The 27,783-nt window shown below is 53.6% G+C and overlaps 2 protein-coding genes across 3 annotated transcripts; one reads left to right on the top strand and one right to left on the bottom strand.

The window, feature by feature from the left end:
- Positions 1-1,150: 1,150 nt before the first annotated feature.
- CABLES2 (Cdk5 and Abl enzyme substrate 2) lies at positions 1,151-16,669 on the top strand. Of its 2 annotated transcripts, XM_053573489.1 has the most exons (10): positions 1,151-1,532; positions 8,644-8,715; positions 8,831-8,923; positions 9,935-10,012; positions 10,617-10,725; positions 11,042-11,207; positions 12,324-12,427; positions 12,699-12,805; positions 13,928-14,132; positions 14,384-16,669. In XM_053573489.1, the coding sequence occupies exons 1-10, from the start codon at positions 1,174-1,176 to the stop codon at positions 14,522-14,524; spliced, it is 1,434 nt and encodes a 477-aa protein (XP_053429464.1). In that variant the 5' UTR covers positions 1,151-1,173; the 3' UTR covers positions 14,525-16,669. The 2 variants fall into 2 exon arrangements, with proteins under 2 accessions (XP_053429464.1, XP_053429463.1); XM_053573488.1 differs by lacking the exon at positions 14,384-16,669 and having other exon boundaries at positions 13,928-14,377.
- Positions 16,670-16,783: 114 nt separating this feature from the next.
- Positions 16,784-18,062, bottom strand: RPS21 (ribosomal protein S21). The gene is made up of 6 exons (XM_053573491.1): positions 17,973-18,062; positions 17,800-17,862; positions 17,525-17,588; positions 17,270-17,341; positions 16,932-16,987; positions 16,784-16,845 (listed from the first exon to the last, which is right to left on the bottom strand). Exons 2-6 carry the CDS (start codon positions 17,847-17,849, stop codon positions 16,836-16,838), a joined length of 252 nt encoding a protein of 83 aa, XP_053429466.1. The 5' UTR covers positions 17,850-17,862; positions 17,973-18,062; the 3' UTR covers positions 16,784-16,835.
- Between the last annotated feature and the right edge of the window lie 9,721 nt (positions 18,063-27,783).

The following is a 27,783-nucleotide window of genomic DNA, read 5'->3' as shown; positions in this document are numbered from 1 at the left end:
CCCTCCTGGGAGTTCTCCCCAGCAGGACAGCTGGAAGAGGCCTTGAGGCCAATTTGGAAGGGCAGAGGGAAAAGGAAAGAAGATAAGACTGAGCATTGGGTGGGCCTGCCTGCAATGGGAAAGGAAGGTCAAGAAGTGAGCAAGGGGCCTGGAGGTCAGGGGCCTCAATGTGGGAGGTAGAGATCCCTGGGACAATGAAGACCCCTGCCTGGTGCCACCAGCTAACTCACCCACTTCCTGATGCTTGTCATGACACCCCACACCAGGTGCTCCCCGGGGCTAGGGCTGTGTCTCTACCTGCTCCACTCTGGCATTGGTGCGGACAGGCTGGACCCCATTTGCTGGCCACCTCCTGCCTGGGCTGACCATGCCAAGCTCCTTGCAGAGCTGGTTTCATCCAGACAGCAAACCAGGGCTGAAATCACCATCCCTACTTTAAGGATATGTAAACTCAGGGACAAAAAGTGACAGAGCAGGCAGGTGGCACAAACGTGGATACGGGGGCCCTGCACTCCCCACAAAGACACATGTGGGCTCTCACAGGTTCCTGGGCAGCACCTGAGAGCCAGGGCGTCCAGGACAGGGAGGAAACTGAGGCCAGAGCACACACAGGCTCAAGCTCACTTTCTTGTCGGACTCTGCTGGGGGCTGCGATCCCAGGCCGGTCGGTGCCTGCTACCCTCGGACCCTCGGTCTCTTCGGTCAGCGGGGGAGGCTAGGTGGCAACGCCGCCCTTCCGGGAAGCCCTGCGGCTCCTGGCGGGGTGAGCCGTGCCGCCCACGCAGTGCCGCCTAGATACCTCGGACCGGGAAGTGAGCCTAGCCCACGCCACTCTGGTCCGGAGCCGTAATGCACGCTCGACGGATCTGACCGTAAACTCCACTGCTCAGCGGGAGGAACAGGAGGCCGGGACTCGAACCCTCACGGAGGCTCCCGGCTCCCTGGGGAAAGAGCCGGTGCCACCTCTAGGACCCAGGGGAGCTCCCCGGGCGCAGCGCCATTCTGGCCAATGGGAGCGCGAGACCGCCGTATATTTGCATGTGGGCACCCGGTAACCAATGAGCGGCGGGTGTGAGAGGCGGCGTAGACACACGGCGACAAATGGGCGGCAGGCGCGCGGCCGGGGCGGGACGGGCCGGGGCGCGCGCGGGCAGGCGGGCGGCGCAGTCGGAGATGGCCGCGGCTGCGGCGGGTGGAGCCCCGGGCCCTGCCCCCAGCCCCACCAGGCCCCCGCCGCCCGCCGTCGCCTCGGCAGCCCGGGCCCCGCAGCAGGCCTTGAGGAGGCGCGGGGACTCGCGACGCCGCCAGGCTGCGCTCTTCTTCCTCAACAACATCTCACTGGACGGCCGGCCCCCAAGCCTGGGCCCGGGCGGAGAGAAGCCCCCGCCGCCGCCTGCCGAGACCCGCGAGCCGCCCGCGCCGCCGCCGCCCGAACCCCCCGCCGGGCCACCCGCCAGGACACCCGCGCCCCAGGGCCTGCTCAGCCCCACGCAGGTGCCCACTGGGCTCGTCCTAGATGGACAGCGCCAGAGGTGAGTGGGACTGGGGGAGGGTCAGCCCGGGTCGCAGGGACGAGCCGAAGATGGGCTGGGGTCAGCCTCAGGCTTGAGGGACTGGTACAAGGAATGGAGACATGGCACCCTCCGGGGTCAGCCCAGGATGCAGGATCAGGGTCACCTGAGGCTTCATCAGTACAAGAGGAGGCCATCAGTACAGGTCAGATGGCCTGGGCATGGAGTTGGGGTGTCCTGGGACTCTGTCACAGTTTCCTCAGGCACTGTAATCCCCCCTTTGTAGGGCTGATAGTTCCCTTAACCTCTCTGCTCTGCATGTGGGCTCAGGGTCTTGTCCACTTTGTAAGTCCCCTGCACATGGGTTTCCGGGTCCCTCTGTCCTTTTCAGCACTCGCACACCCACAGCCCTCGGTCTGCAGACACTCTCCCCTGTGCACTCTGACCAGTGCTCTGGACACAGGGACTCCCAGACACCCCTGGTGCGTTCCCTTGCGCTGAGTGGGCCACAGCCTCAGGACCCAGCATGTGGGCCAGGGGTATTTCCCACAGAGTGGCTGACATCTATTCTCAGAGTCCTCTGCACTGGCCAGGCCTCCCACCCCAGGGCTGTTGGTATCTGGTGCTCCTACCTTCCCTGTCACCTCCCTGTTGACCCCTGTCACCTCTGAGCTTAGCATCCCTGGAGCTGTCAACCTCCCAGGCCTGCAGTTACTCCGCTGCTCTGATTCTAATTCTAGTGATCCAACCTGAGCTGTCAAGTCTTCGTCCCTGCCCTGATGTCTTGCCAGAGAGCAATGGCCCCCAGCTGACCTTGGCTTCTTCCTCCCAGACCCTGGAGGTTCTCCATCTCCACACCCCACAGCCCTCACCCTGGGGAGTGACAGTGGGCGGCCAGCAAGCAGGACCAGCTGCCCCAGGCTGTGGGTTGGAGCCCCTGCTGGGCAACCCCCAGAGCCTGTGTGGGTGGGCTAAGGCCTCAGATGGTTTCCAAAGGTGGCTCTTCTTACCTGGAGGTTACCAGGGCCACCCTGGCCATAGTCACTTGATAGCCCAGTCCTCAGGCAGGTCAAGGTTTTTTGGCTGGAGCAGGTTGAGTCCAGGATAGAATGCTCTGTGGTCACGGATGTTGACTTCACAACCAGAGATTTTCTGAGCAGCTTACTTTGCTTACTGAGGTTACCCTATACCCCATGGGTGGGAGCATTTCCACAAGCAAGGCTGACCACTGCTCAGGGTACAGTGAGAGGGCTGGAGCAGAGGGATCAATGTGCCCAAATGTGGCAGCTGGGCACCAGGTACTCGGTGTGCCCAGCACCTTCCAAGAACACAGGAGAGGTGGAGCTGTGCCATGCGTCCCAGGCTGACAGCAGGTCCTGGTTGTGTGAGGCTCCAGGGGCAAGGGATGCTCCCGCATCAAGCCAAGTTATCATGTGTGTGGTCAGCTTTTCTTTGACAGTCCCACTGTTTGACACAGAGCCACTCTCTCCTTCAGCCCTGTGAGTGCTGGGATCCCGGTGGTGGTACTGAGCTCACCAAGTGTAGCTTTGGTGCTCCTGTGTGCAGCAGCCCTGTGAGCAAAGATCAAACCTGACCCATGGAGCCCCTTCTAGCGGGAGAGAGGAGTTCAAGAATAGCCATGCTACAGTAAAGGCCTGTAACTCAGGACACCCTCCTTGTGGCCCCAGAGCCCTCTTTGGTGGTGGTACTTGAGCCCTGCATACCGTATGTCCACGTGTGATGTATAGCCCACCCACAGGATTCCAAAGAGTATGCAATGGCCTGGCTTCCCTGGACCAGGATGGGATGTGGTGTGGGCGTGAGTGCCCATTTCCAAGTAAGGTCCTGTTCACAGGTAAGGGGACACAGTTCAACCTACAACAGTCCGGTTAATATCAACACTGCTGAATAGGTAGGAGGTGACATCCCTACAAGCAAACAGCCTCTTGCAAATTCCAGACAAATATGGCCCAGTGGAGAGCCAGCTTGAGGCAAGAAACAACCCTCCCAATCATGGCTTCTGAGGAAACTGTTTCTGAGGAAAGACCTGGGTTGTGGCTGCAGGGACAGGCTGGCATCTAACCCTCCCAAGTGCCTGTCCAAAGTGAACCAGTTTCCGCCTGGCATCTGGCCATTTGTTTATAACATGGGCAGAGGTGTTCTTAGGTGCCACTAAAGGTGGTCAGCCAAGGCTGGAGATTGGAGGCCCATTTCCCATGCAGCCCCTGGACCTTTCCCTGGGCCTTGGCAAGATGGGGTCCCCAAGACCCCAGCAGATATGCCCCGAGAGTCCAGGTGCGGTGCTTGGCCCATGGGTGGAGTAGCCAGCTGACAAGACCACTGTCTACACTTTCCCTGCAGTGGGAGCTCCAGTGTCCTCAGGTTTAGGGCAGGTGGGCTGTGGGACAGAGCAGTGTAGTCACTTGAAGGCCCCAGCCCCTTCTCATATTACCTGCCCCACTTATGGGGTCGTGTCTCTAGCCTTCCACCTGGCCAGCAGCTCCTCTTCTGGTCTCTGGGCTTCAGATGATGACATGGTCTTCAGGCCTCAGGCAGCCCTTCCTCAGCATGTCTTCAGTTACAAAGTAAAGGAGTTTATCAAACACTAGAAACAATATTTAATAAATAGTGGCTTTGCTGGGCATCCATACCTCAGTGGTTAGGGCACTGGCCACATGCTCCAGAGCCCGTGGGTTTGAACCAGGCCAAGGCCCGCTGAACAACAACAAAAAAGTCACGGCACTCTCCTGAGGGTGACAAAATGAGACTCTGTCTCAATAAATAAATAAATAAAAAGTCATTAGTAATAACAAGATAAGGAGGCCTTGGTACATGGCTCTATATGACCCTGTTTGGCTCAGCACCTCAGTGGTTAGGGCTCCAGCCACATGCACCAGAGGTGGTAGGTTTGAACCTAGCCAGGGCCTGCTAAACAACAATGACAACAATGACAAAAAAATACCCAGGAGTTATGGTAGATGCCTGTAGTCCCAGCTACTGGGAGGCTGAGGCAAGAGAATGGCTTAAGCCCAAGAGTTTGAGGTTGCTGTGAGCCTGTGAAGCCACAGCATTCTACCGAGGGCGACAAAAAAACACTCTGTCTCAAAATAAATAAGTAAATAAATAAAATAGTGGCTTCTCTTCCTTCTGATGCTTTTTTTTTTGAGAGAGAGTCTCACTTCGTCACTCTTGGTAGTGTGATGTGGTATCATAGCTCACAGCAACCTCAAACTCTTGGACTCAAGTCTTGCCTCAGCCTCCCAAGTAGCTGGGACTACAGGTGCCTGCCACAACACCCGGCTATTTTTAAAGACAGGGTCTCACTCTTGTTCAGGCTTGTCTCGAACCTGTGAGCTCAGGCAATCCACCAACTTTGGCCTCCCAGAGTGCTGGGATTACTGCACCCAGCCCCTTTTGATGCTTTAGGGCTGCAAGTGCCAGCACCGTTTGTGAAGGGACGGTTCTGAAAAGGAGTGGGGCTGGGAGTTTGGCTAAACACCCCCAGCCCAGGGCCCTCTTCTTTTTTTATTTTTTTGAGACAGTCTCACTTATAACCCTCGGTAGAGTGCTGTAGTATCACAGCTCACAGCAACCTCAAACTCTTGGGCTCAAGCGATTCTCTTGTCTCAGCCTCCTAAGTAGCTGGGACAGCAGGCGCCAGGCACAACGCCCAGCTATTTTTAGAGACTGGGGTCTCACTCTGGCTCAGGCTGGTCTTGAACTCAGGAGCTCAGGTAATTTTACCCGCCTCCACCTCCCAGAGTGCTGGGATTACAAGTGTGCGCCACTGTGCCTGGCCTACACGGTCCTCTTCTTCCCAGAAGGCAAACTCAGGCAGTGTTAGTCGCACTACATGCAAGGAAGCCACCAGTAGTCGCCGTCAGTGTCACTTTACTGTGGCAGGCAGGAGGGGGTCTTCCTGGGACTCTGAGGACTTGTCCACAGGTAGGGTGGGGCGTGTATTAGCTGAGACAGCAGAAAGCCTGAGCTTTGCTCTTCTTGGCTGCCCGCTGGTCTCCACGTGTTTCCAGTTGAGGCATCTGTGCATGCCAAGAGGTGAGGGTACAATGGGAGCGTGCCACTGACGTGCCTACACAGCACCCAGGAGCCGCCTACCCACTGGGGACCCAGGACATCACCTCCTGGTCTGTCATGTGCCCCTCCTCAGCTGTTGCCTACACTGGACACCGACTAGTGCCTTGTAGCACATCCTGTGTGTCTGGTGCTCTCACCCAGATCGTGTTGCTCGTGTCCTCCCTGGGTAACAGGCCCCCTGTGTCCAGCCTCCTGCTGGCCAGTCCAGCTGCCTATGATCTTGTCTGTGTCTGCTGGACATATGGATGCCTCTCCATGGAGTCTGGTGATGGGCATGTCTTCCATGGCAGCCAAGCAGCTGACCCTGGCCCAGATCCCATCCCTGCCTGCTAACGTCCGTCTCATTCACAGTAGCCACCCTCTTGGGGATATATGACGTCACCATAGTCCTGCTTCTGGGAAGAGAAATGCCTCCTCATCCTCCCCCAGTACCAGCTCCTGTGGAGAGGGAGGCGGAAGGGAAGGCCATCAGCGTCCTCCTGCATTTAGTCAACCCTAGTCCTGGCGCCCACACTTGGGCACCATCTTCAGCATTGTCAATCTCTGTTCCTGGGACAGGGCCAGGTTCAGAGAATAGGCACCGGAAGAGGCGGCGCCTGGGCAGTCTTTATTCACACTGTCACTGGCTGGGCTGGTGGTAGCCAGAGCCCTAACTATCTGCCTGGGCTCAGTCACTGTTCCACTCCCTACCAGCTGTAGCATCCCAGGCAAGTTGCTAGTGGCTGTGTGCCTCAGTTTCCCCACCTGTAAACTGAGGGTAAGAATACTGCCTACCTCCTAGCACTGGGAGGGTAGAGTTTATAAATACAATGCTCACAAGGAAGGAAAGATAAAAGAAAACTGCAAAGAAAAAAAAGATCTGCAGAGTCTACTGGGAACAGATTTTAAAGCTTGGTGCGAAGAAACACATTGTCCCCATAGTAACCCAGAAGTAACGGGGTGTGGGGGGGCAGCAGAGGTCAGCAGAGAGCCTGAATGCCCAGGGCGCTGCCAGACAGGCTACCAAGGGGCTCCACAAATGAGGTCCCAGGTGTCCGAGAGCTACCCAGCCTCACCTGGGTAATTGCCTGAGGGAATGAGCCTCCAGAGAAACACTTGGCTGGCCCTTGGGCCTCCGGAGACAGCCCCATGTCTCCACCTCAGCCAGCTGTGTTTGCAGGGCTGCACACCAGCACACCCTGCACACCCTGCACACCAGCCTCAGGTGGGGCCTCTTAGGGCAGGGCCAGCTGCCATTCCCAGCACAGGGCCTTCCCTGGGCCTTCTGGGACAACTGGGTGTCTGTGGACATGCCTCTCAGCCTGCAGCTGAGCCCCTAGATCCTCTGCCCGCGGTCTCCTGCCTCGACCCTGCTGTCCAGGCACTGCCACGTCTCACCAGCTCCAGAGCCTGGCTGGCAGTCCCCTGTCCCCACCAGGGGCAGGGAGGGTAAACGCAGCCCTGTGGAGACACCAATGGCATGTTCCTGGATTTTTTTTTTTTTTTTTGCAGTTTTTGGCCAGGGCTGGGCTTGAACCTGCCATCTCTGGCATATGGGGCCGGCACCCTACTCCTTTGAGCCACAGGTGCCTCCCTGTTCCTGGATTTTTTTAGTTCCCTTTTGTTTCCAATGAACTCTTGTTGCCTTTGTCATTTAAAAGACAAAATTATTTCCTAAGACATCAACTTTGATGGTAGAAACCATACTTAGTGCCCACATGACCATTGTGTTTCACAGTTTCAGTACAGAGTTCAGTAAATTATCCGAAGTATTCAACGTTGTTTATAAAGCAGACTTTTGTATTGGGTGGTTTTGCCCAATTGTAGCTAACATAAGCATTCTGAGCATGGTTAAGCCAGGCTGCTTGGTACATCAAGTGGATGAAATGTGTTTTTCACTTAACAGTATCTTTAACTTACAGCAGGTTTGTCAGGGCTATGTCCAGCACTGAGCAAGTGCTTAAACCTCAGCTACGACTGATACCACTGTCACCATCATCGCCATCTCAGAAGCTGCATTTTTGGAATACCTTGAGTGGCTAAGCATGTACTTCATGACTCCTGGTACAAGAAAAAGAGCAAAGCTTTAGAGTCTCAGACAGGAGTTCAAGTCCCAGCTTTGCCTTTCTGGCTAAGTGGCCTTGAGGATTAGTTAAACACTTTGAGTCTATGTCTTGAATGATAGACCTTGGCCTGGTCCTGAAGGTGTGAGAGGATCTGTGCCCTGAGGGCACCTTTAGAGAAGTCACTTGTGCCATCATTCAGCGAACTGTGAAAATGTCTGGGAGGTTTCTGAGGTTGGGGCAGGAGGGTGAAGTTCCAGGGACATAGCCATGAGCAGTTCCATGGAGGCCACTGCTCTGAACAGGGAGGCAGACAGCACCTCCTTGAGTTAGTGTCCTGTGTCTTGAGCAGGCTGCCTGGTCACAGGATAGCCAGGGTCCAGATGGCCTCCCTGACCGGGCAACATGGACTAAAACCTAATATCCAGAGGAAGTGGCCTCTGGAAGAGCTGGAAAAGAATGTTCCAGATCAAGGGACAGCCTCTGAAAAAGGGCTGAGGGCGGAGCGCTTGTTGGGACAGGGGGCAGCGGGCCAGTGGCCTGTGAACAAGGGGCTTACACTGCACATCTCCCGCTGCCGGTAGCCTACCTATGCTTTGGCGAAGGATGGACACCATCAGCCACAGGCAAGGCGGGGTGGGGACAGGCCCATTGGAACTGGCAGTGACCCAGCAGGGTGTTTCTTAGGGAAGTGCCTTTCGGTGAGCAGGGAGCATTAGCATGGCATAGCCTGTCTGGAGCCTGCCCTGCAGGGCCACTGGTCCCAGAGAGGAGGGCAGTACCTGTGAAGCAGGCAGGAAACATGGGCAGAATGGCACCACCTCCTCATGCCTCAGCCTACAGCAGTCTATGCAAGCCTCCTAACCTGTAGGCACATAGCGTGGCCAGAGGCCCTCCTTCCCTGCACAGCCAGCAGCATTGGGCTCAGTCATGAAGGCACTGCCTGAGATTGATGGCATCACACCTGTTCTGAGGCCTCCATGTTGTCCCTACAGGAGACGAGTCACCTCCCAGCGCTGCTCCCTTGAGTTTCTAGAAGATGCAGTGGGATGCAGCTCGGTACAGAGGTATGCACCCTGCACACCTGGAGCTCTTAGGTCTGGCTGCCACTGACCCTTGGGAGCCAAGAGAAGGTCTTGGGTAGGAAAGAGGGACCCCCCCCCATTCCGTTTTACCTTGCAGAACCAAGCACACCTCTGGGTCACCAAGACACAAAGGCCTGAAGAAGACGCACTTCATCAAGAGCATGCGGCAGTATGACACCAGGAACAGCAGGTACCGCAGCGGCCACCAGGCCGGTCCCGCCCACATCACCTGCATTAGCTCCCCTAGGCCCCAGGCCCCCATCACGCTCACCTTCTTCCATGTGCCCAGGCCCCAGCAGGCCCCTGGTCTGGCCATGGCAAGCCCACCCTCTCCAGAATCTCAGGAGGTGAAGAGCCGCCATTGACACCGACCTTGAAGAGTGTTGGTGTGAAGGAAAGTTGGGAACACAGAGACAGGTTGAGCTATGAGAGAAGGAGCAAGGCTTGGTTTATCTGGCAGCACAGAAGGGGAGTTGAACTGAAAACAGGATGGAGCGGCAGCTAGCACCTAGGCCCACCCTGGGAGGCTGTGGGCGGCCTGCGCTGGGGATGTTCCTGTGCCTGTCCTCTTGCTCCCCCACTGCCAGCCCGAGCATGCCAGAGGGCACTCTTCCCTCTAGAGTTTGCCTGCCAGTGGTGACTGTAGGTCTGGACAGCCCCTTCCTCCTGGTCCTGTACACATGTGATGCTGTAGCGTGACAGCAGGCAGACCTGAGCGCTAGGCCAGCCAGAGAGCAGTGGAAGGGCGCTCCCACTGCTGTCCGTCTGCTGAGCATGGGCCCAGGCTTGGCTATCCTGGCACCATGTAAGGAGGCCTGCCGGGCCAGCCGTACTCAGGATGTGGATCTGGGCACCCCCTGCAGGGACACTGAGGACCAGCTCTGGGTGGACCCCAGTGTCACTGTGCTGCCCCCTCTGCCTTTAGTGACGCCTGGCCTCTTGGGGATGACCAGAGATCCCAAGCTGGGGCCTCCAGTCCTGGGTGTGCCCACACACATACAACCCCAGGAAGAGGTGCCCTCGCTAGCACCTCTGGGTACCCACCTGAATGCCAAGGCGGCCAGATCACCAGCCTCTTGGACAGTTAGGACAATTTCCCATCTCCTGAGTTAGGAATTTTCCTTTGAAAACGCCCACAGTCCTGGACACAAAACTGCCCGTAGCTCCCCGGCACCACCTTGACCCTCTCTCTAACCCACAGGATCGTGCTCATCTGTGCCAAGAGGTCCCTATGTGCGGCCTTCTCAGTCCTGCCCTACGGAGAGGGCCTGCGGGTCAGGTGAGTGGCCCAGGGTGCCTCACAAGTATCCACCTCTGGGCAGATGGTGCGGGCTCCTCAGGAACTCAGAATGGCCACTGGGCATCCTCACTCACTGGTAGGGGCTGCAACTTCTGTCCAGGCTGTCCATATATATGTTGCCTGGCATGTCCATCTCCCTCTAGTGGACACAGCTGCATGTCCCTGTGACCCATCCAGACAGTTGTACATGATTCAAGGAAGTGGTTGTCGGGTGGAGACAGCATTATGTAAAAATAGTGATGAGACCGGACCTGGTGAGGTCCACAGCTGAGTCCCAGGCCTGAGCCGAGGCACTGAGGTGTGTGGTAAGTCTGCAGCAAAGTGAGGGGAGGTGCTGCCCCTGTGTTTTGGCAAGTGGTGCCTGTCATTGTCAATGGAAGCTCAAGGATGCCTCTGACAACAAAGGTGCTTATTGGTGTGCGTCGTCCAACCAGGGGATGCGCAGATAATCACTGTTGTGAACATTCTGGGTGGAGGGATAGGCTGAGCTGCTGGAGCCTGAGCCCACCACGGCAGTGTCCTGGCGGCCGAGCTTTTGCCCACCAGCAGCAGAGCCAAGTTCCTCTCCTCTCCCCTGCTGCAGTGACCTGCGGGTAGACATCCAGAAGCAGAGGCATCCATCCGGTGGCACTTCCGTTTCTCCCGAGATGGTCTTTGAGTTGGAAGGTGTCGAGCTGGGAGCAGACGGCAAGGCAAGTGTCCGTGGCCACTGGTGCCCCAGGCACATGTGGATCTAAACAGCCCTTGAGCTTGGTGGTGGGTCCTTCATTGCCAACCTGTGTGTGAGCTGCGAGTGGCCCAACCAGGCAGCTCCAGCCACCTCACCCCAGCTCGGGTCTGAGGTCAGGGGTCTTCAGAGGTAGGGAGCCCAAATAATGCGTGGTAGGGCTGGTGTTCCAGAATGTTCTTCATCTTTCCCTGAGGTTATGCTTTCCACATGGGCCCCGTGTGTTTGTGTCTGTACCTCCCTACAGCAGTGGGGCTGAGCCCTGACACTTTTCTCCCCAGGTTGTGTCTTATGCGAAGTTCCTGTACCCTACCAACGCCCTGGTGGCACACAAGAGTGACAACCATGGCCCACTGCCCCCACCTCGGCCCAGCATCCCCCGGGCTTTGCCAGGCTCAAGACACAAACCGGCTCCTGCCAAGTCAGCGCCAGCCAGCACAGAGTTAGGTAGCCTTGATGGGCACAGGGATGGCTGCAGCCTCGGGGCAGATAGGTGGGGAGTAGCCCCACATGGACTAGGCCAGGCTTTACCCAAGCCAGCTGGGCACCGGAGCCCCATCAAAGACAGCTCCAGGGCTCGGCGCCTGTGGCTCACGTGGCTAAGGCGCCAGCCACATACACCTGATCTGGCGGGTTCGAATCCAGCCCCAGCCCACCAAACAACAATGACAGCTGCAACCAAAAAATAGTTGGGCATTGTGGCAGGTGCCTATAGTCCCAGCTACTTGGGAGGCGGAGGCAGGAGACTCGCTTGAGCCCAGAAGTTGGAGGTTGCTGTGAGCTGTAATGACACAGAACTCTACCCAGGGCGACAGGTTGAGGCTCTGTCTCAAAAAAAAAAAAAAAATAGGCTCAGCGCCTGTGGCTCAAGCAGTTTAGGCGCCAGCCACATACATCTGAGCTGGTGGGTTCGAATCCAGCCCAGGCCCGCCAAATAACAATGACAGCTGCAACCAAAAAATAGCCGGGCATTGTGGCAGGCGCCTATAGTCTACCTGGGAGGCAAAGGCAGGAGACTAGCTTGCGCCCATGAGTTGGAGGTTGCTGTGAACTGTGACGCCACAGCACTCTACCCAGGGTAACAGCTTGAGGCTCTGTCTCAAAAAAAAAAGACAGGGGGGCGCCTGTGGCTCAGTCAGTAAGGCGCGGGCCCCATATACCAAGGGTGGTGGGTTCAAACCCGGCCCCGGCCAAACTGCAACCAAAAAATAGCCAGGCGTTGTGGCGGGCGCCTGTAGTCCCAGCTGCTCGGGAGGCTGAGGCAAGAGAATCGCTTAAGCCCAGGAGATGGAGGTTGCTGTGAGCTGTGTGATGCCACGGCACTCTACCGAGGGCCATAAAGTGAGGGCTACAAAAAAAAAAAAAAAAAGACAGCTCCAGGGAGGGACCCTGCCTCTCAGGACATCCTTCCTTTATGCCAAATCCTGGGCCCTTAGGAGGGAGGGAGCCATGGCAGGATCCCCTCCCAAGCCCCAGGAACTCCCCTTGTCCCACCTGGCTCCTCTCGGGGTGGACAGCAGCTCCAACAGAGGCACCGATGGGTCAGGGCTGCTCTGCCTACAGGGAGTGATGTGGGGGATGCTCCGGAGTATAACCCCAACCTGCTGGATGACCCTCAGTGGCCCTGCGGCAAGCACAAACGAGTCCTCATCTTTGCATCCCACATGGTAAGCCCCCACCAGGCCTGCGCCCCCAGCACCTGGCAGCCCGAGCAACCAGCCCAGGAGAGTGTGGACATCGGCAGCCACGGGCTACCCCTCACCAGGTTACCCTAACTCTGGTACCATCTTTTTCTCACAGGAGGTTTGGGTGCCTCTGTGAGAATTTCAAATTCACATTTGCTAACCCAGGCTTCATGAAATCTGCCTTGTCAGCGGGCCCACAGGCAGGCCCCAAGGCTGGCAGGGGGCTTCCCACCCTGCTGGCTTCTTATTGCAGACCACGGTGATAGAATACGTGAAGCCCTCAGACCTCAAGAAGGACATGAACGAGACCTTCAGAGAGAAGTTCCCACACATCAAACTGACATTGAGCAAAATCCGGAGGTGAGGAAGGCTCGCCCCAGTGCTGGAGGCCTTGTCAGCCCTCCTCACCTGCAGCCGCCTCTGCACACTACCTCCTCCTAGTTCTCCCCAACCCCCTTCATCTCCCCCCTCCCTCTACCCACCCAGCCTCACCCCTGTCGACCCTCCGAGCAGCTCGGGTCTTTTTAATGTTCTAGTCTGTGGCTGGATGCCATGGCTCACACCTGTAATCCCAGCACTCTGGCAGGCCCAGACAGAAGGATTGCTTGAGTTCAGGAGTTTGAGACCAGCCTGGACAAGAGTGAGACCCACGTCTACTAAAATAGAAAAACTAGCCAGGTATAGTGGCAGGTGCCAGTAGTCCCAGCTACTTGGGAGGCTGAGGCAAGAGGATCGCTTGAGCCTAAGAGTTTAAGGTTGCTGTGAGGTAGGCTGAAGCCACGGCACTCTACCCAGGGCGACAGAGACTCTTGTTTCTTAAAGAGAAAAACAACACAAATTAAACTCTAGTCTGGTATGTCCCTCTGTGCTCAGCCCCGCCTAGTCTGAGCAACTTTGCTCAGTCAATGCCACAGCTCTTTCTGGGGCCCACAAATCCCCACCCCACCATGCCGTGTGCTGCGCACTTGCCAAGGCCACCCCAGGTGTCCCTCTGTTCTCATAACATGTCATTGTCCCTGCCATGATCCTACCTGGGCCTCACTGAGAGGACGGGGGGGAGCTGCCCTGAGTCTGGGGGGCTCACACGCCCACACCCCAGCATCTTAGTACCTGCCTTTCCTCCTGTGGCCCCCATTGCTCCACCTTCCCCCTTCGGGTCTCTATCTAAAACTGCCCCTCATCAGAGGTCCCCTCCCACCTCACTGCCTCCCCTCCCCCGTGAGCAGGGTCTGTCCTCTGCGGTTCCATCCATGAGGACAATGAGGGCCATGCACCAGGTGCAGGCGGTGCTGTGGGCCCCACTTGAGGGGTGGTGGAGGCCGAGGCCCAGCCTGCTCATGATCACCAAGCTGTGCCCCAGGGCTGGGCTTTTCCCTAGAGGACACAGCACCTCATCTAATGACCCAAAGGCACATGGCTCAAGCCGTGGGAGGGTGGCTGCTGCCTCTGCCCCGCAAGGACTTGGCTTCTATCTCTACCTAGTCTGAAGCGGGAGATGCGGAACCTGTCTGAGGAATGCAGCCTGGAGCCTGTGACCGTGTGCATGGCCTACGTGTACTTCGAGAAGCTCGTCCTGCAGGGCAAGCTCCACAAGCAGAACCGCAAGCTGTGCGCTGGGGCCTGCGTGCTGCTGGCCGCCAAGGTCAGCAGTGACCTGCGCAGGAACCAAGTGAAGCAGCTCATTGATGTGAGTACACAGGGCTCTGGCCACACTGACCAGTCAGGCTGCCACACGGCACCTCTCAACCCAGACTCAAGGGCTGCAAGGGCCACGGCCAGAGGGCATCTCAGTCCACTCACCTGGCTGACACCTGCCCAGGGCTACTGCCTGCTACTCAGGCTTGGCTGGGCAGCCCACACCTGAAACCTGCTGACTTGGAGGGAAATGCACAAGAGGGAAGGGGCCCCTCCTGTTTAACCTTTCTCTCTTCTATGCAGAAGTTAGAAGAAAGGTTTCGGTTCAATAGGCGAGATCTAATTGGGTTTGAGTTCACAGTGCTCGTGGCTTTGGAACTTGCTCTGTACCTTCCCGAGAACCAAGTGTTACCTCATTACCGACGCCTCACCCAGCAGTCCTAGCCGGGGCCCAGAGCACAACAGTGCCTCTGTCAACCCAGGCACTGAAGCCCTGCGTGTCCACCTGGCCTTTTCTGCATCTGTGCATCTAGCTGGTGCAGCTCGTTTCTTTGCACTGTTTCCTTGGAAGGGAAACTGCTCTCATTCCAAAGTGCACACTTCTCTGAGGGCATTTCTGAGAATATTCCTGGATTTTTACATGAACTGATTGTGGAGCTTTCTTACTTTTTTTTTTTTTGATGTGCCCAAGACTACCCTGGCACCAGACTGGCCTTGGGTTTACGTCGCCTAGTGTTAAGTCCTGACTTTGCGGTGCTCTGCCTCACCTTTGCAAACCTCATCGCTACTGCACTATCTGCACGGTCATCAGGGTGGAGATGTGGGTTTCCAAAACTCAACACATCAAAGTGCTGTGTTTAACTGATTTAATCATTCATCTTGGATGTTTGGATGTGGAGACACAGCACTGAGGCTTCCCCAATGATGTCCCCTAGTGTCGACACCACTGGCCCCCTAGCAGCCCAGGCAGAGCTACTCCAGAGCTTTTTCTGCCTGATTTGCCTGTGTCAGCAGGAAGAGCTTTTGATGTCACATTAGGCAACAAGAGAAGGCTCCTGACTTGTTCTGATCTCATTTTTTGGACTCTTGGACCTCTGCTCAAGCATCGTTGTCACTGTGAAATCCTGACCCTATGTGTAACAGGGCCTAGCAGATGCTCACCCATGCCAGGATCCTTCCTCTGCCTCACCAGGAAAACCCATCACCCCTGACACTCTGGGCCTTTAGGACAACAGCTGATTGCTGGCATTTGACTCCTGATTTTCCTAAGCAATAGTCTGGCGGAGAAAAATAACATACTGTAATTTGAGATTTGGCTTTGAGGACCTTTAAGAACAGGAACTGCTTAAACAAGGTTTGAAACCAACTTGAACCACACTTGATGCCCCAATGGGAAGGCACTGACAACTCACCCTGTGTCAAGGCAGGAAGTGGCACTGTCTCAGCCAGAAAGCCCACTGTGCAGCCAGACCCCTTAAGTTCTCCCAGGTTTGCCTCAAGTTCCTACAGTCTGGTTCTCCAGCTGCCCATCAAAACACTAAAGATAACCAAGGATAAGTTTCTACGGGTCAGCTAGCCTCAAAGACGGCCACTGTGGCTAGGCTACCAAGCCATCTTTCCTATTGCTATCCTAAAATCTGCCTGTCCCTGGGTAAGGGCTCTGGGACAATCTCCACCTCCACCCCATTAGTACTTTGCATTCTGTTCACGCAGACTGGTGCTTCTGCAGAAAGGAATGCCAATTCTGCAGATCACAGAATTCAGGCCACCAGCAACGCCACCCAGGCTCCAGCAGAGGCACTGGACAGCTGCCTACCCACTGGCTTCCTACAGGCCTGTGACTACCCAGTCTTTTATTCCTTTTCTGTAGCCACACTCTAAGACCCCAGAACTAGTCGTGTATGAAGGATACCTGGCAAAGACTGCAGTATGAGTCTCCCCTAACATGCAACCTGTCCTCTTTGGTGGATGATCCCCCTTAAGCCCAATGTGCACCCAGGATACTCCAGGCGGCTGGCATGCCACATAGAACACCGGGCCTAAGCCCCAAACTACTTTCCTGTAAAAAGCCACCTCCCCTGCCACCAAGACGGCATCTTGAGGGCATCAGCATGGTATGAGCACTGTAAAGGACTGGCTTTCAAAATACTTGTTCCAGTTTACAACCCACCTTCAAGGGACATAGTTCCATGGGACTTTCTATACAGACAATAGCAAGAAAATGCCTGATAAGCACAGTAATTTAAGTTTGTATATTTATGTAGTGAGATTAAGTCATTTTACCAGTCTGTCTGAAGCCCTCTTCAGTATGTCCTTTTAAAGAATGCCAAGAGCTGCCACTGCATGGTATTCAAAAATGACTGCAACATAGCCTGAGCCAGCTGTGTACACTGTGTCTATGAGGTGTTTGGCTGAGCTGTGACCAAATGAAAACAAACCTGGTGCCGATTCCTCAGCAGCTGGTGGCAGCTGTGAATGTAAATGTGCATAAGTGGATATCTGACCTCAGAATGTTTGTCATGATGTTCTTAAACGTACAATGTATTTGTGCTTTAAAATAAACCTTGGTTTTGCAACATACTTCACAACTTGTCCCTTTCCATCTTCCCTACCCCATCCTTGCCACCCAGTTCAAGCAAAGCCCTGTTCCCACCAGAGGCCAAAGGACCATGCGTAGAGGCACACAATGGAACCAGTACAACTGGGTTTCACTATTTATTTATGTCCTACATTCCACATCCCTGATTCTCTCCAGTCAGAAATTCCTAGAACAAGGAAAAAAAGACAATGTTGAAATCATGTCTCCTGATAAGTCTCACTGTGCCCTAACACAAGACTCCTAGTCCCTTACTTTGAAACGATGCCATCAGCCTTGGCCAATCGGAGAATGGAATCATCTGATTCGCCCTTTAAAAGGAAAAAACACACAGTGTAGCTGCTGCTGCCTGGGCAGCCACACACTGATTTGGGGGGCGGGGTACACTACCAAGCACAAACTCAAGCTGACCATACAGGTAAGGTGGATGCTGGAGTAGTTTTCTCCTGGGCTCCTGAGCACCCTCTTCTGTGCCCAGGAAGAGGCAAGTGGTCAGTATAGTCCACACATTTCAGATCTATCTACTCTGCCAACAAATCCAGGCCCTCCCAGCAAGGGTCCATATGATAAGCAAAGCTCCAGGAAACACTCACCATCCTGCGAATGGCCCCACAGATGGCATAGGTTTTAAACTGGCCATTAAATCTACCGGTAACCTTGTCAACCTGTACAGAAAAGAGAGTTCACAAAGCCATTCACCAAGGCAACTTTAGCTCTGACCTGCAGTTTAGAAAACATCAATCCAAAAAGCCAACCCGTACCTGAACCTTCACCTCCTCCCCAGCAGTCCCTCCCCAGGGCACAGGCGCCCACCTGCCACCCTTTTCACCTTCCGGAGCCTAGCTCACCTCAGCCACGTTCATCTGGATAGATGCGTGGTCCTTAGCACCGATGATGCGGTTGCTGGCGGAGCTGTGGGAGGAGAGGGCGCAGTGAGCGGGTGGGGAGAAGACTGGGGACAAGGCCGAGAGGGGATGGGGGCGAATGTGCGAAGGAAACTGGAGGAAGAGTCGGGTTGAGAGCAGGGGCAGGAGAAGGGACTGGGTAGGGAGGAGACCAGGGGCAAGTGGGGGCGCGAACGCACGCTGCGTATCGGGGGTAGAGGTGGGTGGGGGTCACTCACCATTTCCTAGGCACGTACAGGTCCACGAACTCGCCGGCGTCGTTCTGCATGTCAAGGCCGGACCTAAAGAGTCACCACGCGGGGCGTGAGGGCGGCAGTGCCCGCGCACGCTCTCCCGGCCCCGCCGCGCCCCGCACGCCCGCGCCCGCCCGAGCCAGCGCCGCGCGGCCCACCTGCTGCCACTGCGACGCGTGAAGGCAGAGAGAGGAAATGGTGAGCGCCTGCGCAGAGATACGAGCGGGCGGGCGAATGCTTCCGGGTCACGCCGCCGCGGCGAGTCTGCGCAGTGCATCCCTGCAGGCAGCCTCCTGACGCGCTTTCCGTTTCCGCCAGCGAGGCCGGTCCGGGGCTGTGGGGTCCTGTGAGTTGCGGCCCAGCCCGCAGGACGTGCCAGGCGGACGCCGCTGTCCCTACAAGCGCTTGGAGGGCCGGCAGCGAGCAGCAGGGGCGGCCGGCGGGTGACTGGGCCTCTGGGCGCCGGGGAGGCCGGTTCATCTGATGCTGCTGCAAAACTCTTCCCGCCCAGTGGGCGAGTTCTTGGGGGTAGGAAAGGTACAGACCACCCGGAGTCAAAAAGCATCACCAGTCACATCCCGGGGGCAGGGCGGGGGCAGCCTAGCAAACAGGCGGCGTGAGGATGGTCCGGCTTTACAGCGAAAACAATAGAAAATTACTAACTCTTAGTTTTTCGACAAGGCATAAAATCTCTGCCCACTTTCTTTCTCTTGCCAGCCCCACCCCCACCCTTGCTGATCTCTGTCCTTTGAGGAACCCAACAGACCAAAAGGAAATGTGAATTCTCCTTACATTTCCCCAGCTCCTTTGTCTTTTAGGATTTGTTCCTTTAAGCCTCAAGTGACTCCTGAGTGTCCTGACAGATGAACAATCAGGCCTCAGGATGGGAACACCTGGAAAATGTCTGTCTGCAACTTTGCCTGAGGACAAACCAAGGGGACACAGCACTCACATTCCCAGCACCCTGTGAACTGGGCTGCACTTACCTCCCCCCTTAAATTCAGCCGCCTCTGGACGGCAGGGAGGCTGTGCCCCTTTCCTCCTTTGGATGCCATGCCATTCTCTCTCTCCTTTTCTCTCCCCTGTCTTCCCCTCTCTCCCTCCTTGCCCTCTGGTCTCTCATCTCTTCCCCCCACTCTCTTCCCTCTCTCTAATATGAAACAAATTTGTGCTTTTATATCCTAATCTTGGCCTAGAGAAAGTCTCTTCTCATCCGTGCTCAGCACCTATGGAGCAACTGAGCTTTTTTCCACACCCATCAGGCAGCCCTTCTGAAAAGCGCTTGTCCACCTTTATCCCAGTGGCAACTTAAATAAGCAAATGTGGTGGAAAGATGGGTAATAAGAACAAAGATGGAAGTAGTGTAATGGAGTCTAGAAGGAGGCCTTAGTAGCAATCTGAAACGTGTTGCCAGTGGGCAGTCCTCAAAAACATTGCAAGGAAGTCAAAAACTCCACAACTGCTGCCTAAGGCAAAGATCAAGATAGCAACCTAAAACAGGCCGCTATCCTAAGATCTGGAAAGAAGAAACAGGAAGTGTTTCTTTGGGAGATTATGGCATCAACCATTTACGTGTTTGGGATTTCTTTCTTTTTTGGGGGGTGGGGGGAGACTGTGTTACTCTGTCACCCTGAGTAAAGCCTGTGCCATCACAGCTCACAGCAACCTCAAACTCTTGAGCTCAAGTAATCTCTTGCCTCAGCCTCCCAAGTAGCTGGGACTACAGGCACCCACCAAAATGCTCGGCTAGTGTTTTTATTTTTAGTAGAGAAGGGGGTATCGCTCTTGCTCAGGCTGTTCTCAAACTCCTGAGCTCAAGCAGTGCACCTGCCTCAGCCTCCCAGAGTGCTGGGATTACAGGCATCAGCCTCCACACCCAGCTCCTAAAATGATCCTAAACTTCTGCTATTAGCTGATTTACAGGTTCAGTGTAGTCAGGAAGTGAAAGCTGGGATAGAATTATAAATGACATGGCTAAATGTTAACAGAGTGCCCAGCACAGAACTAGTCCATAAAGACTGGGAGAAAGGTTGTGTGTGTGTGTGGGGGGGGGGGGGGTTGAACCCGCCAACTCCGGCATATGGGATATGGGGCCAGCGCCCTACTCCTTTGAGCCACAGGCACCGCCTGGGTGGGTGCGTTTTTAAAGCTCAAGGAAATCTCAGTCAAAACACAGGCTAAACATGAGAAAAGCCTTCAACAATCAAGAACAGCACAGAAAAGGGGAAGGGAAGAAATTTGATTACCAGAGTAATCATACCCAAATTCCAATTTTCAACAAAAACTCACAAAGCATACAAATAAACGAGAAAGTATGACCCTTTCGGGCAGCACCTGTGATTCGGTGGGTAGGGCACCCACCCCATATACCAAGGGTGGTGGGTTCAAACCTGGCCCCACCCAAACTGCAACAAAAAAATAGCCGGGCATTGTGGCAGGTGCCTGTAGTCCGAGGTGCTGGGGAGGCTGAGGCAAGAGAATCACCTAAGCTCAGGAGTTGGAGGTTGCTGTGGGCAGTGTGATGCCACGGCACTCTACCAAGGGTAATAAAGTGAGACTCTGTCTCTACAAAAAAAAAGAAGTATGACCCTTTCAAAGGAACAAAATAAATTGACAAAAATTGTCTCTGACAAAACCCAGTCATTGTTCTCAACTACACAAAGTTTATTAAACTATCTTAAACATCCTCAAATAGTAAAGAAAATCATGGACAAAGATCTAAAAGAAACTAGGAAAATGATGTATGAAAAAATGAAGGTATGAATAAAGACATAGAGACTCACGCCTGTAGCTCAAGCACCTACGACACCAGCCACATATACCAGAGCTGGCTGGTTCAAATCCAGTCCAGGCCTGCCAAACAATGACAACTACAACCAAAAAATAGCCAGGCGTTGTGGCGGGCTTCTGTAGTCCCAGCTACTTGGGAGGCTGAGGCAAGAGCATCACTTATACCCAGGAGTTGGAGATGGCTGTGAGCTGTGATGACACAGCACTCTACCCAGGGCAACAGCTTGAGGGCTCTGTCTCAAATAAATAAAAATAAAGACAGAAATTATAAAAAGAATTCAAGGTGGTGCCTGTGGCTCAACGGAGTAGGGTGCCAGACCCCATATGCCGAGGGTGGCAGGTTCAAACCCAGCCCCAGCCAAAAAATAAAACTGCAAAAAAAAAAAAATTCAAATAGAAATTCTGAAGTTGAAAAAAATAGTAACAAATGAAAATTTCACTAAGCAAGTCCAACATGAAATTAGAGTAGGCAAAAGAAATATTAGCAAACTTGAAGGCAGGACAATCAAAATTGTCCAGTCCAAGAATAAGAAACAAGAGGGCGGCGCCTGTGGCTCAAGGCGTAGGGCGCCGGTCCCATATGCTGGAGGTGGCGGGTTCAAACCCAGCCCCGGCCAAAAATCACAAAAAAAAAAAAAACAAGAATGTACAAAAAAAAACGTTTTTGAGACAGAGTTTCACTTAGTCGCCCTGGGTTAAGTACCGTGATGTCACAGTTCACAGCAACCTCCAACTCTGGGGCTTAAGCCATTCTCTTGCCTCAGCCTCCCAAGTAGCTAGGACTACAGGCACCCACCACAGCGTCCAGCTATTTTTTAGAGACAGGGTTTCACTCTTGCTGGGGCTGGTCTCGAACCTGTGAGCTCAGGCAATCCACCCACCTCGGCCTCCCAAGTGCTGGGATTACAGGCGTGAGCCACCTCACCCAGCTAGAATGAAGAAAAATTAATAGAGCCTAAGGGACCCGTGGAACACCATCAGATCAACATACACACTATGAACATTCTAGAAAGGGAAGAGGAAAAAAAGGACAAAGGGACTATTTAAAGAATAATAGCCAAAAAAGCTATCCCAAACTTGTTGACATACATGAGTCTACATATCCAAGGAGCTCAATAAACTCCAAAATAAACTCTCACGTACATGGGTAATTGGTTTTGACAAGGGTACCAAGACCTCTTAGTGGGGAAAAATAGTCTCTTTAATAAACAGTTCTGAAAAACCAGATATCCACATTCTGTATAGAAACCTAAAGTCAACATGTATCAAAGACATTCAAGAACGAGAACTGTCAAACTCTTAGAAGAAAACATGACAACCTTGGATTTAGCAACATTTTTTAAGTATGACCCCAGAAACACTAGCATCAAAAATAATCCCAGAAGCCTTCCTCTTTCCTGTCTTAGTTCATGTAATAAACGTTCATTATTCCAAATAAATAAATAAATAAATCCCAGAACTCTGGAGGCCAAGGTGGGTGAATCGCTTGAGCTCAGGAGTTCAAGAGTTGACCAAGAGTGAGACCCTATCTCTACTAAAAATTGGAAGACTAGCTGGGAGTTGTGGCACCTGTAGTCCCAGCTACTCGTGAGGCTGAGGCAGGAGGATCACTTCAGCCCAAGAGACTGAAGTTGCTGTAAAGTACGATGCCACGGCACTCTACCCAGGGCAACAGAGTGAGACCCTGTCTCAAAAAATAAAAAAAAAAAGAATTCATGTCTTCTGTTAATAGTGACAGAAAACAGATGATAAAAAAAAAAAGAATTGAGGGCGGTGCCTGTGGCTCAGGGGGTAGGGCGCTGGCCCCATATGCCGAGGGTGGTGGGTTCAAACCCAGCCCCGGCCAAACTGCAACAACAAAAAAAAATACCCGGGCGTTGTGGCGGGCACCTGTAGTCCCAGCTACTTGGGAGGCTGAGTCAAGAGAATCGCCTAAGCCCAAGGATTTGGAGGTTGCTGTGAGCTGTGTGACACCACGGCACTCTACCGAGGGCAATAAGGTGAAACTCTGTCTCTACAAAAAAAAAAAGAAGTCATATAAAGTATATTCTCTGACTGCAGTAAAATTAAATAGAATTCAATAACAGAAGCTCGGCGCACATAGCACTGTGGTTATGGTGCCAGCCACATACACGGAGGGTGGTGAGTTTGAACCCAGCCCGGGCCAACTAAACAACTGCAACAAAAAAATAGCCGGGCATTGTGGTGGGTGCCTGTAGTCCCAGCTACTCTGGAGACTGAGGCAAGAGAATCACCTAAGCCCAAGAGCTGGAGGTTGTTGTGAGCTGTGATGCCATGGCACTCTACTCAGGGTGACAAAGTAAGACTCTATCTCTAAAATAAAAGAATCACTTAACCCCAAGAGTTTGAGGTTGCTATGACCTGTGATGCCACAGCTCTCTACTGAGGGCCATATGAGACTCTGTCGCCCCCCCCAAAAGAAAAAGTACTCAGTAGCAGAAAGATTTCTGGAAAATCCCCAAATATAATAACATGCTTCTAAATAACCAATGGGTCAAAGGTGAAATTAGAGGCCGGGTGCAGTGACTCATGCCTGTAATCTCAGCACTTAAGAGGCTGAGGCTGGTGGAGTGCCTGAGCTCAGGAGTTCAAGACCAACCTGAGCAAGTGTGAGACCCCATCTCTGAAAATAGCCAGGCATTGTGGTGGGCCCCTGTAGTCCCAGCTACTTGGCAGGCTGAAACAAGAGGATCACTTGAGCCCAAAAGTTTAAAGTAGCACTCTACCCAGGGTGACTGAGTGAGACTCTGTCTTAAAACAAATAAAGAAACAAATGAAACCCTGTAAACAAGCACTTGGAGAGATATGGTAGAGAAAGCAGAGACCTAGGGTGGGAGAGGAGGAAGACTTCCCTTGATGAAGTCAATGAAGCCACATTAGGCTAGTTTGAACAAATGCCTAAATCTCCAGGGCAATGATCCACAAAGTTGCTGAAAAATTTGCACAGGAATTCAGGGTGGCAGATTTCCAAGGATCAAGCGGTTGGCTCAAAAAATTTAAACTGCAACACAAGATCTCCCAGAAAGTCTTATGTGGCAAATCCAACGAACTTCCAGTAGAAGTTGTGGAGAGTTCATCAAGAAGTTCCTGGACTTTGCCAGAGGCTTCAAAGATGACATCTTTGCCAAAGACCTATACTGAAATGTTCATAGGAGCTTTACTTGTAATATCCAAAAATGGAAATAATCTAAATGCCCATCAACAGGCCGATGAATAAATTGTTGTACACCCATACAATGGAAAACTACTCGGTGATAAACAGGAACTACCCATAGGTGCAACAACATGGGTGAATCCTCAAAATAATTATGTGGGGAGATAGAAGTCAGACACCCCCAAAAGAATAAGTACTATATGATTTCATTTACATAAAACTCTAAAAAATTCAAACTAGGCTCAGTGCCTGTGGCTCAAGCAGCTAAGGCACCAGCCACATACACCTGAGCTGGCGGGTACACCTGAGTTTGGCAGGTCAGGCCTGCCACACAACAATGAGGGCTGCAACCAAAAAAATAGCTTAGCGTTGTGGCAGGCACCTGTAGTCCCAGCTACTTGGGAGGCAGAGGCAGGAGAATCTCTTGAGCCTAGGAGTTGGAGATTGCTGTGAGCTGTGATGCCACAGCACTCTACCCAGGGCGACAGCTTGAAGCTCTACCTCAGAAAAAAAAAAAAAAAAAGCAAACTAATCAATATTGACAAAAATCATATCAGTGGTTGCCTGGGATGGGGAGGGGTGGGCAGGTGGGATTCCAAAAAGACACATAAAGGAGATTTGGGGGTGACAGAACATTTGTTGTCTTTATGGTGGTTTCACGGTTTCATACAAAAGTCAAAACTTTCCCAATTGTATCCTTTAAACAAGTGGATTTTATTGCACATTAATTATACCTTATTCTTTTTTAAAAGGCTATAGATGCTATTTGGTGAGATTGCAGCACAAGTGCTCGCTCCTGCGCACTCACAAAGTTCTTCATTTTTGTTGTTGTTGTTGTTGTAGTTGTCATTGTTTGGCAGGCCCAGGCTGGGTTTGAACCCGCCAGCTCTGGTGTATGTGGCTGGCGCCCTAGCTGCTGAGCTATAAGCGCCAAGCCTTTTTCTTTTCTTTTTTTTTTTCAATTGAGACAGAGTCTCACTTAGTTGCCCTGGGTAGAGTGCCGCGGAGTCACACCTCACAGTAACCTCAAACTCTTGGGCTGAAGTGATTCTCTTGCCTCAGCCTTCCAAGTAGCTGTCGTTGTTTTAGCTGGCTTGGCTGGGTTCGAACCCGCCAGCTCGGGCCTCTGTGTCTGGTGCTCTACCCACTGCTACGGGCGCCGCCCTCACAAAGCTCTTCAAAGGAAAACTCTACAACCCACCCTTCTGGAACCCATGAAATCTAAAAATCTGCTGTACAAAAGCAAGGACTCCAAAATCAGAGAGGCGAGTGCCCCCCCCCCCGCCAAAAAAAGGAAGGTACAGAGGGTCTCTCCGTCAGCAGGGCCTTCAGGGATCTGCAAGGGAGGTAATACTGCTTAGCTGTCAGGAGCCTGGGGAAGGCTCCCCCGAGGCTGCCTGAACTGCCCCCAGTCGGCCACGAGTCGGCGTCCGAGAGCCACACTGGAGCAGGGGCAGGGCCTCCTCCCTCACTCCCCTTAACATGGAGAAAGTTGATTCCGGAGCCTCCTATGGGGCCACTGGGGTGGGAAAGGGCCAGAGGACAGGTGCTAAGGAGGGGTTGGGTGGCAGGAGGACCCAGCATTCTAAGAGACAGTCAGGTTGAGCCCTTTTTGTAACATCCTTAGGGGCTCAGATCAGCAGCTGCCTCCACAGGGTGACCCCAGTCAGGGTCTCTGAGTGCCCCTTCCCCAGTCAGCTGCCAGGGGCTTCCTCACATGCCTTCCAGGTTGCTTTTGCCCACGCTCTGCCCTCCAAGAGCCCTGTGTAACTTTGCTTGCCGATATCACGTTGGGATTATGGGATGGGTTTGCACCCTCCCTCCGCCTCCCAAGCAGTGTGACCTAGCACAGATTACACAACTGCCTCTTCCCAGCTGTAACTGGGGCAGTTTTTACAGAGCCAACCAGCAGCACAGGGATTGGCTGCATTCAACATCTGAATATATGTGCAGTGTTCAGAACAGATGTGACACCCCAGTGGCATTCACTATCCTCACCACCATTATAAGTATAACTCTCATCATCATCACTGTCATCCACCACCATCATGACTGTCACCACCACCATCACCACCACCACCATCATCATCATCACCATACCACCACCATCATCATAATTACCTCCCACTACCAACACCACCACTGTCAACACCATCACCACCATCATCATCACCACCATAACTACCACCACCACCATCACCACCACCACCATTACCACCATCATCACCACCACCATCACCACCACCACCACCACTATCACCACCATCACCATCATCACCACCACCATTATCACCACCATCACCACCACCATCACTATCACCACCATCACTACCACCATCATCACCATCACCACCATAACTACCACCACAATCACCACTATCATCACCATCACCACCACCACCACCACTATCACCACCACCATCACCACCACCACTATCACCACCATCACCATCACCATCATCACCACCACCACCATCACTATCACCACCACCACCACAACTACCACCACCACCACTATCATCACCACCACAACTCCCACCACCACCACCATCACCACCACTATTACCACCATCATCACCATCACTATCATCACCTCCACCACCATCGCCATCATCACCACCACAACTCCCACCACCACCACCATCACCACCACTATTACCACCATCATCACCATCACTATCATCACCTCCACCACCATCGCCATCATCACCACCATCACCACTATCACCACCATCATCACCACCATTCATCATCCTTGCTATTATTTCCAAGATCAAAAGGCTGAATTTGAATTCTGGGCAAGTGACTATACCACTCCAATCTCATATAGGTTACAATTCAAGTCCCCAGGAAGGTGTCTGTGTGCAGCAGATTGTGTCTCATTCCTCGACACCATCCTGCAGGCACACCTCTCAGACAGGTAAACTGAGGTGGTGCAGCCTACAAGGGGAACCTTCCTCCTCCTCCCCAGAGAGCTGTTTCTGGACCAAGCGGCCAGGCCAGCATGAAATGCATTGTGTGTAGAAGGGAACAAGCCCAGAACAAGGAAATCCTCCTTCCAGGCCTGGGCGGGGGTGTTGGGGTGAGTGGCAGGTCAGGGCCAAGAGATGGGCCTTCTCCCTGGGGGAGGCCTGACCATGAGAGGCAGCCACCAACCCCTCCTGCCTGCCACCACCAAAGCCTGTTCTTAAGTGAAGGCTGACAGGGTACAGAAGAATGCAAGTTCCCATGTGAACTCGGGTGGGTCCCGGTGTCGCCACCTCCTAGTCGTGATTCTGGGTGATCCTGGTCTTAGGGACAGGCAGTGACAGCCACTTCCCAGGGGAGGCTCAAACTAAGTTCTTGGGTGCAGTGTTAATGCAAGGGTCAGGCTGGACTAAACAGAGCCCAGGGCCTCTGGAAGTGCTGAGCCTTTGCTCCTTTCCATTTTCTTCCATTTGATTTTACTTTAGTTTTTTAAATCTTATTTTGCTATTTTGTTTGTTAGGTTTATTTTACTGTATTGGATTGTTTTCATCGAGGTAACAGCCTACCCATGATTATAAGCTCAGATCCCCAGCGCTCACCCCTGGATCTCCACATCTGTGAACATCATAAACACAGGCCACAGGCCGGCAGGATGCCCTGTGACCTCAACTGGCGGGGGGAGGGGGGGGGTCAGTGTCTGGGGCCAGTGCGCCTTCCCTAGCCGGCTCCAGGGGCTTTCTCATGTGCCTTCCAGGTTGCAGTGAAGAGAGGGAGACCAGTGCACTGGGGACCAGGTCCCTTCCTGAGGCTCCCTGGGAGGTGCTGGCTGGCTGGGCAGCGACCATGAAGGTGGAAATACCCATGAATGTCCCACCTTCTGTCCCCACCCCTTTTCTGGGGTCTGAGCCAAATGACAGGAAAGGAGGTGCTTCCGTCTCAGGACTGAGGAGGGCTCCCCACGCTGGCTCTATGCCAGGAGGTTTTAGCCAAACTGGAGTGGAGTGTCAGGGTCAGAGAGGGCAATCTGCAGGGATGTG

Source organism: Nycticebus coucang, chromosome 21, assembly GCF_027406575.1.
Source record: "Nycticebus coucang isolate mNycCou1 chromosome 21, mNycCou1.pri, whole genome shotgun sequence".
NCBI lineage: Eukaryota > Metazoa > Chordata > Mammalia > Primates > Lorisidae > Nycticebus > Nycticebus coucang.
Note: the sequence above shows the minus strand (reverse complement) of the source record. Positions and strands in the feature narration are given on the sequence as shown.